The following is a 16,486-nucleotide window of genomic DNA, read 5'->3' on the forward strand; positions in this document are numbered from 1 at the left end:
CTTCAAATTACTTCAGACGCATGGGTTCATTCTCTTGTGACAAAAGGCCTGACTTTTCAATTCGAAAAAAGGCCTCCACTTTCTCGCGTCCCTATAGAGCTGGTATCTCGGCATCCACATATTCCAGAGTCCATTCTCGGGCTCTTGGAAAAACAGGCGGTAGAAAGGGTTCAAGATCCTTATTCTCCAGGATTTTACAATCGTCTTTTTCTTGTTCAAAAGAAAAATGGTTCCTGGAGACCAGTAATAGATTTAAAAGTGTTCAACATGTATCTCCTCAAACCAACTTTCAAAATGGAGACTCCTTCTTTCATACGGGAATCCATCAAACCCCTGCACTGGGGGGTGTCTTTGGATCTGGAAGATGCTTACTTCCATGTTCCTATACATCCCAACTACCGAAAGTACTTGCGATTCGCCTTTCAAGGCCAAGTCTACCAGTTCCGGTCTATGCCTTTCGGGTTGGCGACAGCCCCACGAGTTTTTACCAAACTAATGTCGGCAGTCGGATCACACCTCAGAGTTCACGGGATTATTCTTCTTCAGTATTTCGACGACTGGCTCTTACACCAGCTCGATCGTCAATTGCTTCTGTACAACCTAGAATTCTCTTGGAAGGAGCTCCTCTCGTTAGGGCTCCTTCTCAATGCAGACAAATCAGACCTCATTCCTTCACAGGACTTTACGTTTGTGGGAATGAATTTCTTGACCCACATCAATCGGGTCAGAGTGTCTATTCAACGTATATCAGACCTTCTGATGAAGGTCAACTGGGTTTTGTCCCAATCTCATATAACAGCTCAAGAATTCCTCTCTCTCAACGGTATCCTGAGCTCAGTAGCAGACTTTGTGCAGTTGGGACGTCTCTTCCTACGTCCTCTTCAGCACTATCTCTCAGCTTGTTGGAATAGGTCTCCAGGCAATCTATTAACACAGATTCCAATCCTTCCCTCCTTAAGGTCTCATCTTCAGTGGTGGCTAGACGAGGAGACTCTGTTGGCAGGAGTACCCCTTCTTCCCCCGCAACCGTCATTATATCTAATAACGGATGCGAGCAAGGAAGGGTGGGGTGCTCACCTCTCAGTCTGATAATTTCAGGGTTGTGGTCTCATCAGGAATCTCACCTTCATATCAACAATCTAGAAATGCGAGCAGTATTTCTAGCTGTATCTCATTTCCAATCACATCTTCGAGACTCTTGTGTGATGGTGTCAACAGACAACACATCTGTGGTGGCTTACATCCAGGCACAGGGGGGAACACATTCTCAATCCCTGTATCTGGAAACCAGAAAATTACTTGTTCTTTGCAAAACACTCAACATTCATCTGCTGGCAAAATATATACCAGGTCGCCTCAACGCCCTGGCGGATGGTTTGTCTCGCAAACACCAGTTACTTCCATCGGAGTGGACACTTCATCAAGAAGTGACCAACCAGATCTTTTTCAAGTTCGGTTATCCCCTGGTCGATCTATTTGCAACCAGACACAATCACAGACTTCCTCTGTATGTGAGTCCAGTTTACGATCCAGCAGCGTGGGCAATCGACGCGCTTTCGTTCGCATGGGACCAACTGGACGCTTACGCCTATCCCCCACCCATTCTAATTCCCCAAATATTGGGGAAAATCAGGGTGAGCTCTTGCAGGATACTCCTGATTGCCCCTTGGTGGCCCAGAAGATCTTGGTTCAACGATCTTCTCAGTCTCCTGTACGATTATCCCAGGAATCTTCCTCACAGGTCAGATCTTCTGTCTCAAAGCGGCAGACTACATGCGGACCCAAAAATGTTCCACTTACACGTCTGGCCGTTATCAGGCAATCTTTGCAGAAGAAATGTTTTTATGTCAGGGCTTCAACCCTCGTTGCTTCGGCAAGGAGAAAATCCACCAGAGCAGTCTATGATGCTCGTTGGAAACTCTTCTCCAATTGGTGTTTTCGAGGGAAAATTAATCCCCTCAATCCCTCTGCTAGACGAATAGCGGATTTTCTCATTTATCTTTTTGATGATAAGAAACTTTCTCTTAGTTCCATCAAAGGATACAGATCTATGATTTCGCATACATTGGCTTTCACTAAGTCTTCACAAGTCTGTGCTGATCCAGCTATTTCAGAACTTGTTCGAGCTATGGAACTTAGTCGTCCTGTATCTCGTACACTTGCTCCTAAATGGGATTTAGCTTGTGTGCTTGGTTCCCTTATTAAGGCTCCCTATGAACCTCTTGATCAGGCTTCATTACAATTCCTAACATGGAAGACCGTTTTCCTTCTTACTATGGCTTCAGCCAAACGGAGAAGTGAAATTCATGCTCTTTCTATCGAGGATAGTCATCTTCGTTTTGACTCTTCTGATGGTTCTGTTACATTGTTGTGTCAGTCAGGATTCCTTGCTAAAAATCAACTCCCCTCTATGGCTTCCAAACCCTTCAAAGTTCCAAGTCTATCTAGAACTTGTGGACATGAAGATGATGATAGACTCCTTTGCCCGGTCAGGGCTTTGAAGTTCTACCTTAAAAAGGTAAAGTCTATTCGAGGTTCTCGCAAGAGACTTTTCATTCCATTAAAAGGGGGGGGCGATGTGTCTGCGGCTTCTATTTCTCGTTGGATAGCCTCGACTATAAGGAAAGCTTATTCTTCTCTTTCATCGAGGGATTTTTTTAATGTTTAAGATAAGACCGCATGAATTAAGAGCTCTTTCGGCTTCGTGGGCTTATTTTAATCAGACCCCACTATCTGAAGTGCTTCAAGCTGCTTTCTGGAGGAATCCGACCACCTTCTCCTCTTTTTATCTTCGTTCTCTTGAGTGCCAACAAGACAATTTGTATAAGTTGGGTCCTCTTGTAGTGGCTCAAACTGTAGTTTCTTTTATGGCGTAAGTACACTGGTGCCATCCGAGAATTAAGTACTATACTGTACTAACAAAGATTATAAGAGGACTTGATTCTACTATCTCTGGCTGTAAACCCTCTATATGGGTTTTGCTGTGATGGGAAAAAATATGCGAACTTTCCCGCCGCAGCTGCAAAATCAGCTAGAGATAACAGGTAACGTATTTATGATATTAAAACAAATTTTCTTAAGTAAAATTCATTTTAATTATTAAATACTTACCTGTTATCGGTAAGTCCCACCTCCCACCCCGCTCATCGCCTTTTTATGTTTGCGTAAAGGAAAGATGAGTTGTGGTTCTTGATTTCCTGTTAGGTTGCATTGTACTATGTTTAACCTGATTTGGATTCTTATAGAGGTGGACGATTCCCAGCGCTTGAATATTTTCCGGATGAAATAACTCCCTTGGAAAGGGGTAAGCTAGAGATAACAGGTAAGTATTTAATAATTAAAATGAATTTTACTTAAGAAAATTTGTTTTAATGCTCAAAATGATTGAAAAGGTTAAAACTACTGACAACAGCCCAAAACTACTGAGAGATGCCCTCCATACTACTGAGAAGCAATCGGTAGGGTAAACAGGTCTGCTTTAGGAATAAGGCAAATGCCTAGAACTACATAGCAGCGATTTTTTAGCCCAATTGGAAAATGTCAAGGTCAAGGTCATCCTTTAAGGTCAAAGGTCAAATATATGGGTCAAAAAAGCTCATTTAATATACACTAACTTTAACAACAAGTGTATGATATAAACAGGAAAATCTGATGATGACAGGGATTTTCAATTTGTTGTCAATATGTTGGGATAACATTATTAAGTAGAAGATATGGTACTATATCACAGGCTCATCTGGGATGACACTTTACGTACATACATGCATTTTCTGTTTGCAGATCTTGATAGCCTGGATATAGAGGATGTTGAGCGAGAGATGGAAACACAGAGACAGCTGGAAGAGCAGGAGAAGTCTGATCAGGGGTCCCCGGGGGCCAAGGAAGGGGCCGTTAAGGAGGAGGAGACAACTGAACAGCTCCTACCACCTGTAGTGGAAGGTGAGACCTTTGTTGAGGTGCCAGTGGGTTGTATATATATATATAATGGGGATGAACCGAGCAAAAAACTACTATACCAGTGTAGTTGAAAATTCTGGCTGTTAACTCTTGATTTGTGTTTTTTTCCCCGATTAAAGTAAACATACCTTCATTTAAACAAGTAAACATCTCTGTACCCTGTATGCTTACTGGTTTACTATGTGCACATACTTATGCTACTAACTTTCTGACAGAAATATTAATCAGTTTACCCAGGAAAAGTGTGTGCAAGTTTACTGACTGCTGTGATATGACTGAAAAATTTTCATAAGATAACAAGTTTTGTTGTAAGCTCACTTGTAGTTTCAATAGCTTTGTAATATTCACAGTTCAGACAAAATAAAACTATGAGCAACAACATATACCATGATTGAAAATTAGACAGTTTTATTTAGATGATGCAAGCTGTGGGTTGCTAGCCTTTACAAAACCTTGCTGTACATTTATGTTATATGATAATTTACCTGGTGATGAATAACCATTATATATGACTTTACTTATTTTAAGAGTATGTGAATTCAAAAAAATGTAAGTAACATGAAAACTTTTGCTTTTAGTAATTATTATTTTTTATGTTGTTTGAAAAGTTCCTGTTCCCTGTATTTATTCAGTTCTTGTTTATGTGTTTGTGTTTTAGAAAAACTGTCAGTTTGTCAAACTTGCGTTTGTCCCTTCTTAAAAAAAACATGTTGAAAGGTTGTAAAAGGGTTGTGTTTGTGATTAGAAAATCAATACAAAGTATATAAGATAGAAGTCACTACAAGGACATATGAATATCAAATTTAAAGTCTTTAGTTATACCCCCACAAACGAAGTTAAGGTGGGGAATATAGAAGTTAACTTGTCTGTCGGTCGGTCGGTCTGTCGGTCGGTTCGTATTAAGTGCCGGCTCTCTAATTCAAGTAGTTTTCATCCGAACTTCACCAAACTTGGTCAGAAGTTGTATCTACATGATGTCTAGGCCAAGTTCGAACATGGGCCTTGCGGGGTCAAAAACAAGGTCACTTAGTGCGTTTTAAACATTCAGCATATTGTCCGCTCTCTAATTCAAGTAGTTTTCATACAATCTTCACCAAAGTTGGTCAGAAGTTTTATCCAGATGATCTCTAGGCACAGTTTGAACATGGGCTTTGCCGGGTCAAAAACTAGGTCACGGGGTTACATAGTGTAATTTAAACATTAGCATGTTGTCCGCTCTCTAATTCAAGTAGTTTTCATTCCATCTTCATCAAATTTGGTCACAAGTTTTTTCCAGATGATCTACAGGCCTAGTTTAGGCCAAGTTTGAACCTGGGCCACGCTGGGCCAAAAACTAGGTCACGGGGTCACTTAGTGTGGTTTTTAACATTCAGCATGTTGTCCGCACTTTAATTCAAGTAGTTTTTATCCGATCTTGACCAAACTTGGTCAGCAGTTTTATCTATATCATCTTAAGGCCAAGTTTGAACATTGGCCTTGCCGGGTCATAAACTAGGTCACGGGGTCACTTAGGGTGTCCGCTCTCTAATTCAAGTAGTTTTCATCCGATCTTCACCAAACTTGGTCAGAAGTTGTATCTAGTTTTAATATGTTGTCATTGCATTTATAACTTACTTATATTATTATTTGTTATAAATTGCCAGGAATAAAAGATTATTTACTTTTATTTATGATAATGTTTATCTACCTGAAGATTAAAAATACAGCTCTTTTTTTTTTTAATTTTCACTCTTGTCATACTATGATTGTTGGATAAATTAACCAACCTACAGAGGGCTTTGATGTGTACATAGCTGCAAAAGATTACCTTTATTTAAATGAACTTTCCAAATACAATCCTTGTGAAAACGGTGTTAAACTATTATATTGTATCAATTAAATATAATATTTGTCATATTACGTAGTATGTGCCAAATTTTACAATGAAATTATTTTAGAACTAAAATTTCCTAGCACCAAGATTTATGATAAGTAAATTTCAGTGAATTGATTCCTATCTTATGAATCTTGTGCCCTGTCATTTTAGGAACATATTATTCAATCATGTATTTTTGCTGTGAGCTTAAAATGTAGTCACAGCTTAAATTTTAAAGATTTTGATAAAGCTATGCCCTGAGGAATTGTATGAGATTTTATGGCATTGTTGATATTCTTTTTAGTTCTCAAAACATCCAAAAAAGTATGCTGCAAGACAGATGAAACTTGACTAATAAATTTCCAATAATAAAAAATTACGCAACTGGTTATTTTGTTGAGTATTTAGGATGAATACAATAAAGCCTTAACAACAACACCACCATTGATGATATGGACACCTGCACTGTGTGTGTTTCATTTCAGATGATGAGGACACTGGCAGTCTCATGAAGATTCAGTTTGAGGCATATGCTCAGTCGCTGCCCACGTGTGTAAACAGAGATCTCATTGATAAGGTACTGTTTAGTTTAAAAGTAAGGTCTTGGAAGATTCCATTGTAACTTGATCACAAATTCATAAATAATATTTTTTTTTAAAGTGTTATATTTCTGTTAAAAATCATAATAAAGAAGATGCATAATAAATCTGTGACATTTTTGTGATACTAGCTCTTTTCTATTCTCTTAAACCATATTTACTGGAGTATTATAATAGTAATCATAAATCTAAACAATGATTATTAATATGGACCTACTGAAGTGTTAAGAAAAGGAAATGTGCCTTTTATGAGATCGATAAAATATACATTTCTAGGCAAGCATTTATATGTACTGTAATTATTTTTTATACAAAACTGTTACAAAGTTCACATTTTTTATATTGTCCAAATGATACTACTGTCTGAAAAATATTCACTAATAAGTACGTTAGCAGCATCCATTTGCTAAACTCTGAACAGCACGGGCAACATAATCATTATATAAATAATGAGATTTGATTTTACAGGCAGCTATTGAGTTCTGTATGAACTACAACACTAAAAACAATAGAAAGAAGCTGGTGAGAGCTCTCTTTACAGTTCACAGAACCAGGTATGGTTGGATGACCTTTATGTAATATAAGAGTGAATCTGTTATGCAATTAAATGTTTATTTAAGTAGTCATGCTTTTTACTTTATTATCATTTTGAAATCACAATTTATCAAAATGTGTGGGCCAAATCAGGTTTATTTTTAAAGAGAGATTATTTGAATACCTATTGCTGTTTCTGAAAATTCGTCCATATGCAACTTTAATTCAGCAGTAGGACCAGTACTGTTTTTATACAAAATGCAGCCCATTGTATGCTCTGAGGATCATAGAAACAAAACCACTATGTTGCAAGTGTGCATTCTATCCCAGTTCAGATTATTCTGTCTATTCCCCTACTAGGTATGACCTGCTAGCGTTCTACTCCCGTTTTACGGCCACATTGTACCCCTGTATGCCGGACGTGGCCAATGATCTCGTGACTCTACTCAAGGGAGACTTCCGATGGCATGTGCGCAAAAAGGATCAGATCAACATCGAGTCCAAGCTGAAAACTGTTCGCTTCATTGGTTAGTGATGCCATGTATACAATTTATTACGTCAGAAGTGAAAACTGTTCACTCTATTGGACTGTTTGAGTATTTGATTGAGTTTTCATCTATCACTTAATTTAGAACTGCATAACCCAAAACAGATTTAGAATACTGTTCAGGTATAGGATTTACGAATAAATAACATTGTACTTACATCATACAATGGTGTAAATGAATGTTCACATAAGAATTATTTTTAAAAAAATCTCAATGTTTCATACTTATTACCTTGTAACATTAATTCCCAATAAACCAACTGACATAAATCAATTCTAGTTTTTTTCAAGAGTCTACTGATATACACCTTTACGTCATAGAAGATCTCAGTCAGTTATTTTTCCTACAGGTGAGTTGGTGAAATTCAAACTGTTTCCCAAAACAGAAGCTCTCCACTGTCTCAAGGTAAGAACATATGAATCTCAAGTAATGCTCAGATCAACTCACATAAATTAACTCAGAACTTATGAAACTATGTTTGATAACATGTCATTATTGAAACATGGCAAATGTAATTAAAATTGTTATTTTTCTGAGCCACCACATGATTACAAACACATGATCTTACAATAAGATGTTTGAAAAGGATAATCAAAGCTTATTCATAACAAACACATTATATTCAGAACAAACATACGATTGAGAGGGATGGCATTAAATACTTAAATGGCTTTGCTGGATGTTTCAGATGCTGTTGTTTGATTTTTCCCATCACAACATTGAGATGGCCTGTTCACTTCTGGAGTCCTGCGGCAGATTTCTCTACAGGTCGCCAGAGTCTCATCATCGCACCAGAGTCTATCTGGTGGGTGGTGTTTTATTTTGCAGGACAATGCTCTAATAAATTTTTGAAAAGTTTGGCTAATGAGTTAAGAGATAGAAAATTATTACTTGTATTTATACTCATGGTAACGAAGTGCGAGGGTTGTACTGGAATCACTATGGACGACTGTCGGTCGTACTACCTGTCCATCTGTCCGTATGCTATAGTGGCCTTGTCCTATTCTTTCTAATGTACAAGGTTAAAACTTGCATGAATTGTTTGAAGTTTTGTCATATTGTGAATTTTATTATTCTTAGTTAAATATCATATGGGAAAAGTTATTCCCCTAAGTCAATTATCATATGGGAAAAGTTATGCCCCCTTTGAACTTAGTCATTGTCTTATATCATGCTGCACAATTCAAAATGTAGTGTCAGGAAATAGCGGGGGTGGGGGGGGGGTAAATTTGCTTAGACCATTTTTTATAATAATGTCCAGCCTATGTAAAAATGGTTCAAGTCTTTTGAAAACCCTGTTCATATCAGTTTAGTTCCTCAATTTCACAGTTGAGCGCTGTAGGACCTATGGACCTATGGTCCTTTTATTAAACTGTTTGTTTTACCCAGATGAATCTTTACACATTTAAGGCTTCTTTGAAATATGTTTGAAATATGTTTGCAACAATATTGCTCTTGTTCTCTTTCCCTCTGAGAAGCAAAGCGAAAATGGCTATATGCAACCAGCATAGAACCAGAATAGCCTGCGAATAACTGGCAGTCTATTCAGGTTTTATGCTGTTTTTCTGCTTATCCGTAACATAGGATTGGAAAGTAATGGTTTAAAGCTTGAATCTAATAAGGTAGATCTTAAAAGTTAATTTGATTTCTAATGGACTAGAAACACATAAATATGCGTATCTGAGAGGTAAAGGGTTGACATGACGGTGTCTCTGCAGGATGTGATGATGAGGAAGAAGTCGGCCCTGATGCTGGACACGCGCTACACCACCATGATCGAGAACGCCTACTACTACAGCAACCCGCCCGACACACCCCAGGTGGCCAGGAAGGTGCGACCACCCATGCAGGAGTACATCAGGAAGCTCCTCTTCAGGGATCTCTCCAAGGTCACCACCGAGAAGGTGCTGAGACAGATGAGGAAATTGAACTGGGACGAGTCAGAGGTACTGATTGTTAGTTTAAGCTAGATTGCTGAGGGCTTATTGAGATGCTGCCCTGTCCGCTAAAATCTGGGGAAAACATTTTCTATGAGTGCCACTTATAAATATTTTCAATATCAGGGATAAATTAATCAGGGGCCAACTAGCCAATGGCCCCTTAAATTTGTGGTAGGTACTAAGATTTTCTGAGAAAACTCATAAGACTGCTTGCTGTAAGAGAAGTAATTTAAGAATAAGTTTTAGTGGTTCGTATCCCTGAAATATATTATTCATCTTGAATGCTCAACATGTGTCCCTTTTCAGACTGCATTTTATGCCACCAAGTGCCTGATAGCAGTGTGGAATGTGCGCTTCAACTCCATACACTGTGCAGCTAACCTGCTGGCTGGGATAGCACCATACCATGTACGAGACTAGAACAGCAAATCTCTGTTATGTATAAGCTGTGTTCTGGGAAAACTGGGCTAAATGCATGTTAGTCAAGTGTCCTCACAGATTAGCCTGTGCAGTAATTTGATGTAGACGGAAAGTGTTGCCCCTGATCAGCCTTTGCTGGTGGCACATGCTAATCTAGGATGACACTTTACGCACACACATGAAGCCCAGTTATCTCAGAGCAAGGCACAAAAATAAAGATTGGAGTATTGTAGATTCATTTAATTTCATTTATATGACATTTCTTGTATTAATAAAATTGGGCATTTTCCTTTGATCTTTAATTCATTAATGTATCAATGACGTCTAATGTTAGACTTATGACTAGATTAATCCTTTGACCTTTGATTCATATTGGTCCGTCTCTGGTTGTAGGAGACAGTTGCCATACAGGTGGTGGATGGAGTGCTGGAAGACATAAGACTTGGAATGGAGGTACTGAAATATTGTCACACACATATTGTTGGACATTGTGATGTTTCATGAGGATTTGGTGAAAAGAATGTGATGTTTAAAGTAGAAAATAAGAATGTTTGCAGGGCTTTTTTTCCTGCTTGTGTGAATCAGCCTTTGGCCCCTGACTTTGTGAAAAAATTGAGTTGCTTGGTTGGAAAAAGTGTGGATTGGCTGATATTTAGGCGCAACAATAGCAGACGTCTTCTGACCTCGCTTAGACATTTTTATTATGCATCATGATAGAAACTGAAAGAAAAACGCTTTACAAATACGTGCATGTCGTAAATATTTTGGTCTGACGCTTTATTGTTGTGAAATTTATTCCGCATAGTGTTTGAATTATTTGTATAACTGTTCTCCTCCTCCGTCATTCAGGTGCTTTCTAATTTTTAAATGAAAAAAAACGTTGGCGCGGTACGATAATTATTCCAAGAGAAAATACATAAGTTTAGCAAAGCATTTTCAATCAAGGCTTGTATCATACACACCAAATTTGAATAATTTGTGTAAAAGTCAAATTGATTGAGTTTTTTAAACGCATAATAATGAATTTTGTTTGCATTTTTAAACATGTTAATTGGGCAAAAATTTGCAGATACACAGATTATCTGGGGTACTGATTAAAAATGTACATTCAGATCATCTGATCATCAACATTTAGACTAGTAAACTGTATCTAAAATCCTTGGGCTACATACATTGAAGCACTGTCAAAACATTTTCTTGCTATAATGAGATAACATGATAATCGCTCTATTGGTGCAAAAAGGTAGCATGAGCCTTCTTATTTCAATGTCACATGGTACCTTTTTGAACCCATTGGGGGATATTGAGCAGTAAAAACGAAATATTGACATTTGTTGGACTTAACACTTTGCAGAATTTCTCTTCTTCAGACATTTACAGAATTGTTGAATTTTTTCTAATTTACATAATGATTGAAATGGCCGTTTTTGACAGTGTTGAGCCATATATATTCTGATTTGACAATTTATTTGGTAAAATGTCAGTGAAGAAATTGTGAAATGGCCTGGTACGATTGCCATATAGTGGGTTTTTTAATGTTTTTTTGGGGGGGGGGGGGGAGGGCATAGATGTTTGTAAGAAACTGTTTACTTCAACACAGCATTATTGTTCAAACTGTTTACTTTACAACATAGAATTGTCATAGACTACAACAAGGTATTGCTATTTAAACTGTTTACTTCAAAACTGATTTGTCATGTTTCAATTATTTTTTGGTTATATCTGTTATTTTTAAAAGTTTGATTATAGGTATAGAAGCATTTAATCACTATTATTTTACTGGTTAAAAGCCTAAGCCTATTTTGTGTCTTTTTCCAATACTTGTTTTTTTAATAAGGAACTTATAATATTTTCTTAAGTGATCTTTTTTCTTTAGTCTTATTAATGTGTTTGTGAAAACAGACAGTGATTATCTAAATGTCTGTCTATCTGCTGCAGATCAACCATCCCAAGTACAACCAGAGACGTGTGAGCTGTGCCAAGTTCCTCGGGGAACTCTACAACTACCGCATGGTCGAGTCGGCCGTAATCTTTAAAACCCTCTACACATTCATCACATTTGGAGTTTCTACTAATGGTATATTCTTTACTATATAAAGTTTATTTGATTTCATCTTGGGTTCTATTATATATGAGAAGCATCATTCAATATAAAGTATTGCTCTCGGAGTTTGTCATGTGTTGTTGTTTTTTTTATTTAAAGAAGGGCAAAGTAAAAAGGGAAAGTGTTTTGCATTCCTTATCTTGAATATTTTGAATACAAAAAGTGGCAATTAAAAAAAAATGGTTTGAAAATGCATAAATTGATCCAATTTGAATTGCTTGTGTTGATAAAATTTTCTATAAATGCTTTCGAAATAAAATTCATGAAATTTAATATAAAATAAACTTAAAATAACAAGTTCCGCCTTATTATTATAAGAATCTGGTTTCTTCAGCACACATAACACTGCCAGTCTTAAGTGGCAAACAATTTTCTACATAACTTCTTTTTTACCAGAAGATGAAGACATGTCTGTGTTGGACCCTCCTGATCACCTGTTCCGTATCCGACTTGTGTGTGTCGTACTGGAGACTTGCGGTCAGTACTTTGATAAGGGATCCAGCAAGAAGAAACTAGACTGTTTCCTGGTGTACTTTCAGGTGTGTACAGTTTTGGAGTGTCAAAATCCCTGAAGATGTATCTGATACTTTTTGGTTTTACTGTCACATTTTAATTTATACTTATTAATAGCTTCCAATTGGCTGTTGCCATTCATTGCACATGACCTTATTAGACACATGCGTGACTTATATATTCGGTATTGGACAGTCTGTATTTAACAGATCATTTTTTACTTTTAATGTATAGTTGAAGGTGAATAATGCAAAAAAAAAAAGATGAATTATGTGTGTAATAAAAAGGTTATTTAACAGTATTGTGTATAATGCTGTTGTATATTTGGACTCGTACACAACTGGCATGCTTACATGGACTGCCTATCTGCTTTTCTTATATGGTGTTCAGCCTCGAACCTGTTTAAATATATCACTGTACACTTTGTTATTATTAAACTCATTGAGGAATTTTTTATTTTTTTTTATTTTTTTTTTATTTTTTTTTTCCTGTTTAAATGTTTTTATTCATTCATAAAATATACATATACACACAATTTACAATGGCATGTTCGTTCATATACTTAAATTACCATATGTAATGTGTTTTCGCTATTTTAATACAATCATTACTCAAGCTGAATTAGGATCGTACTTCCTTCAACCTTTTTACCTTTTTTACTTAACTTAAATAAATATTTATGTATAGCACAATAATATTAAGTGTTAATTCTTAAACAAGAAAAAGATCAGATTTACAACAACTATGGCTACAGTGTTCAAAGAGATAAAGAGATAAAACATAGTACATTTGCTAATGTCGTTAAAAATTGACCTTTTTAAGAAAGTTTGATTTTACAATTTTAGTGCAGATTACAACACAATTGATATAAACTTTATGATCAAATTGCAAACAACATAGTAATACAAGAAAAGAGTCATATTTACAACTACTATGGTTACAGTGTTCAAAAAAATAAAACCTAGTACATTTGATAGTGTCATTAAAAATGGACCTTTTTAACAAAGTTTGATTTTACACTTAGAGTGCAGTTTACAACACAATCAATATAAACTTTATGATCAATATGCAAACAACATAGTGACACTTAGTTAAGAAAACACATTTTGCAGGTTTCATATATAATGCGAGTTAATAACAGTTATTTTTGTTATTCATGCAATTATGAATTACATATTAATCTTATAACTATCCAAAAAAATCCTTTATTTGATTCATTAGTTGTGTTTTCATATATATTTAAAGATAATTTTAGGCTAGCCTTAAATCCCTGAAAATGTGGAATTACTTCTTTCCTTTTGCATTCAAAAATGTACTTTTTAACTTCCATGAAAAGAATAAAGCAGTTATCATTTACGTTTGTATCACCAAGAAGGAACATTTTGCTGTTTATTACTATTTGTATATTTGCGTTTTTTAAGCTATCCGAGATATCTTTAATAAGTATTTTTACTGTGTTACAATCCCAGAATAAATAGGTAATTGATTCTTCTGACATTTTGCAAAAAGTGCATGTTTTACTATTGGACAAGCCCATTTTAAAAAGGAGTGTGTTTGTTCCCAATATTCTGTGGATAATTCTAGTTTGTAACCATTGAATATATGTATTATTCGTTTTTTTAAACACTTGTCCATGGACATTTTTCCATTGTATGGAGTCATCTGCAAAGTATTCATTCCATTTTGTTTGGCATGTGGGGATTTCAGAGTTCTCTTTTAACATATTGTATAGTAACTTATTACAAGAATTCAGAATGATAGGTTTTATATAGGTCGACAAAATGGGATATGAATGTACTTTATAATCTTTTAATTTTACATTTTGCACCGAGACAATGTATGTGGAAAGAACCTTTTTTATACCTTCATAATGTAAAAAGTTTACCAGTTTATTCATTTTGGCTTGTAGCTCTTGCAGTGACAAAATCTGCCCACTGTCTTTAATAATATCTTTAACAAACCGAATGCCATCATCATACCAATATTTCCAAAAAATGTATTTATTGTTGATTAATAAACAGTTATTAAAAAACAAAGGCATATCTACAAGTTTATCAACAGAGTCAATATTAATACTCTTAACAAAGTCAGAATTTATTGTTAAAACATCTATCCAAAAAGCGTTGGTTATATTTTTAACAGCTGAAATTGCGTATAAACTGCCTGTATTACATAGTATATTAAAATCTATTAACTTTCTAGCCAAGGATGTAAATTTGTTCTGGCCTTGAATAACTTTTCTTATCCATGATAATTTTAAACTTTTCATAAATGCATTTATGTCCACCATTTTGAGTCCCCCTTCATCAAAATCTTTTGTTATGACTTTTGCTTTGATTTTTTAAGGCCCTTGCCACACAAATTTGAGTACTTTATCATTTAAAACTTTACAAATAGCCTCTCCGGGTTGTGGCAAGGAGACAAACAGGTGAATAAACATTGGAAGTATCAAGGTCTTAACAACAGTTATCCTGCCTAAGGGAGTTAGCTCTCTTCTGTTCCAATGTGCAATGATATTGTCTAATTTAACTAATTTGTCATTATAATTTAGCTCAATCATTTTAGGTAGATCAACATCGAAATTTAAACCTAATAATTTAAATTGGGTACATCCCCACACTAGTTTCCATCTTGTTTTTATGGACCGTGTGCTGTATTTTAAAGATCCTATCCAGACAACATGAGTTTTTTCAAAGTTTACATTCAGGCCTGAATATTGTGAGAAGGAGTGCAACAATTGTAATGCAGTATTCAAGGTTTCTTCCGACCCGTCCATTAATAAATAGGTATAATCAGCAAATTGTGATATCTTATATTCTTCATTGTCAATTGTTATTCCCTTCATTTGCTTACATTTCTTATTTTAATAGCTAGTATTTCTGCACAAAGGATAAATATATATGCTGAAATAGGGTCTCCCTGACGACAACCTCGTCCTATTATAAAGAAGTCTGACAAAAACCCATTCAACTGGACCGCATTTTCCATATTATTAAAAAAAAGCGCTATCCAGTTCTTAAACATTGGCCCAAAGTTAAAAAAATCAAACACTTGTTTTATAAAACTGAATGATAAAGTATCGAACGCTTTTTCGAAATCAATTAGCATCAACAGGCCAGGGATTTGGTTGCACTCAGTATAACTCATAATATCATATAATAATCGTGTGTTATCTCCCATGTACCTGCCTTTAATGAAACCCGTTTGGTCATTATTCACTAATTTGTTTAAGGTTGACCTAAGTCTGTTAGCTATCGTTCCTGATGCTAATTTATAAACTGTGTTCAACAGGCAAATTGGTCTCTAATTTTTTTAAAATTGTTTAGGCTTACCCTCCTTTGGAATACAAGTTATAATTCCCTGCTTTTGAGTTATTGAGAGTGACCCTATATTATATGAATAATTAATGCTTCTTACCACAAAACCCCCCAATTTTTTCCAAAATTTTGTAAAAGCTGTTTGCTTCCTTAAGAATATTTTCAGGTTCATATATAAATGTTCCATCTTCTCTCTGAATACAAGATATATTTTTGGAAAGAAAATTACGTTTTTCCAAGTTACAAAACATTTTAGTAGGTTTTTCTCCATTATCTATCCAGTCTGAACGGGAACGTATAAAGCAACCCTTCATAGTTTCTTGTCTAATAGTTTCTAGTTCATTTTTTAATGTAATTAATAAATCCTTATTTTCTTCAGTCAGTGATTGCTCTAATATTTCAATTTTTGATATTAATATACTTTCCTGTGTTCTTCTTAATTTTGCTCTGTGACTTGAATAAGAGATGGTCTTGCCTCTAATCTCCATTAAAAGTGTTTCTAAGAAAAGTTGATCATTTATGACAAACTGTATTTGGCTATCTTCAATCTCGTTTAATGTGTCTAAATTATATATAGGAATGCAGTATTGCCGTTTAATATCTTCTATCACAGTATTAATTACTCGCAAAAATTCAATATCGGATAGTAACGAGTTATTAAATTTCCATAAACCTTTACCGTGTATAATTTTTTCGAAA

General features: G+C 35.5%; 1 protein-coding gene across 6 annotated transcripts in view; it reads left to right on the top strand.

Moving 5' to 3' along the window:
* The window catches only part of LOC127832256 (regulator of nonsense transcripts 2-like), a 61,044-nt gene that overhangs the window by 29,997 nt on the left and 14,561 nt on the right, over positions 1 to 16,486 (top strand). For 3 of the 6 annotated variants that reach the window (XM_052357589.1, XM_052357586.1, XM_052357593.1), the window contains exons 16-27: positions 3,781 to 3,939; positions 4,486 to 4,506; positions 6,298 to 6,389; positions 6,880 to 6,965; positions 7,306 to 7,472; positions 7,843 to 7,898; positions 8,182 to 8,298; positions 9,212 to 9,439; positions 9,740 to 9,841; positions 10,247 to 10,306; positions 11,792 to 11,930; positions 12,354 to 12,496. In XM_052357589.1, coding sequence (XP_052213549.1) covers positions 3,781 to 3,939; positions 4,486 to 4,506; positions 6,298 to 6,389; positions 6,880 to 6,965; positions 7,306 to 7,472; positions 7,843 to 7,898; positions 8,182 to 8,298; positions 9,212 to 9,439; positions 9,740 to 9,841; positions 10,247 to 10,306; positions 11,792 to 11,930; positions 12,354 to 12,496 — 1,370 coding nt within the window. The remainder of the gene's footprint in view (positions 1 to 3,780; positions 3,940 to 4,485; positions 4,507 to 6,297; positions 6,390 to 6,879; positions 6,966 to 7,305; positions 7,473 to 7,842; positions 7,899 to 8,181; positions 8,299 to 9,211; positions 9,440 to 9,739; positions 9,842 to 10,246; positions 10,307 to 11,791; positions 11,931 to 12,353; positions 12,497 to 16,486) is intronic. The other 3 variants (XM_052357590.1, XM_052357591.1, XM_052357592.1) reach the window with 3 other exon arrangements.

The sequence above is a fragment of the Dreissena polymorpha genome, chromosome 5 (genome assembly GCF_020536995.1).
Source record: "Dreissena polymorpha isolate Duluth1 chromosome 5, UMN_Dpol_1.0, whole genome shotgun sequence".
NCBI classification, from domain to species: Eukaryota; Metazoa; Mollusca; class Bivalvia; order Myida; family Dreissenidae; genus Dreissena; species Dreissena polymorpha.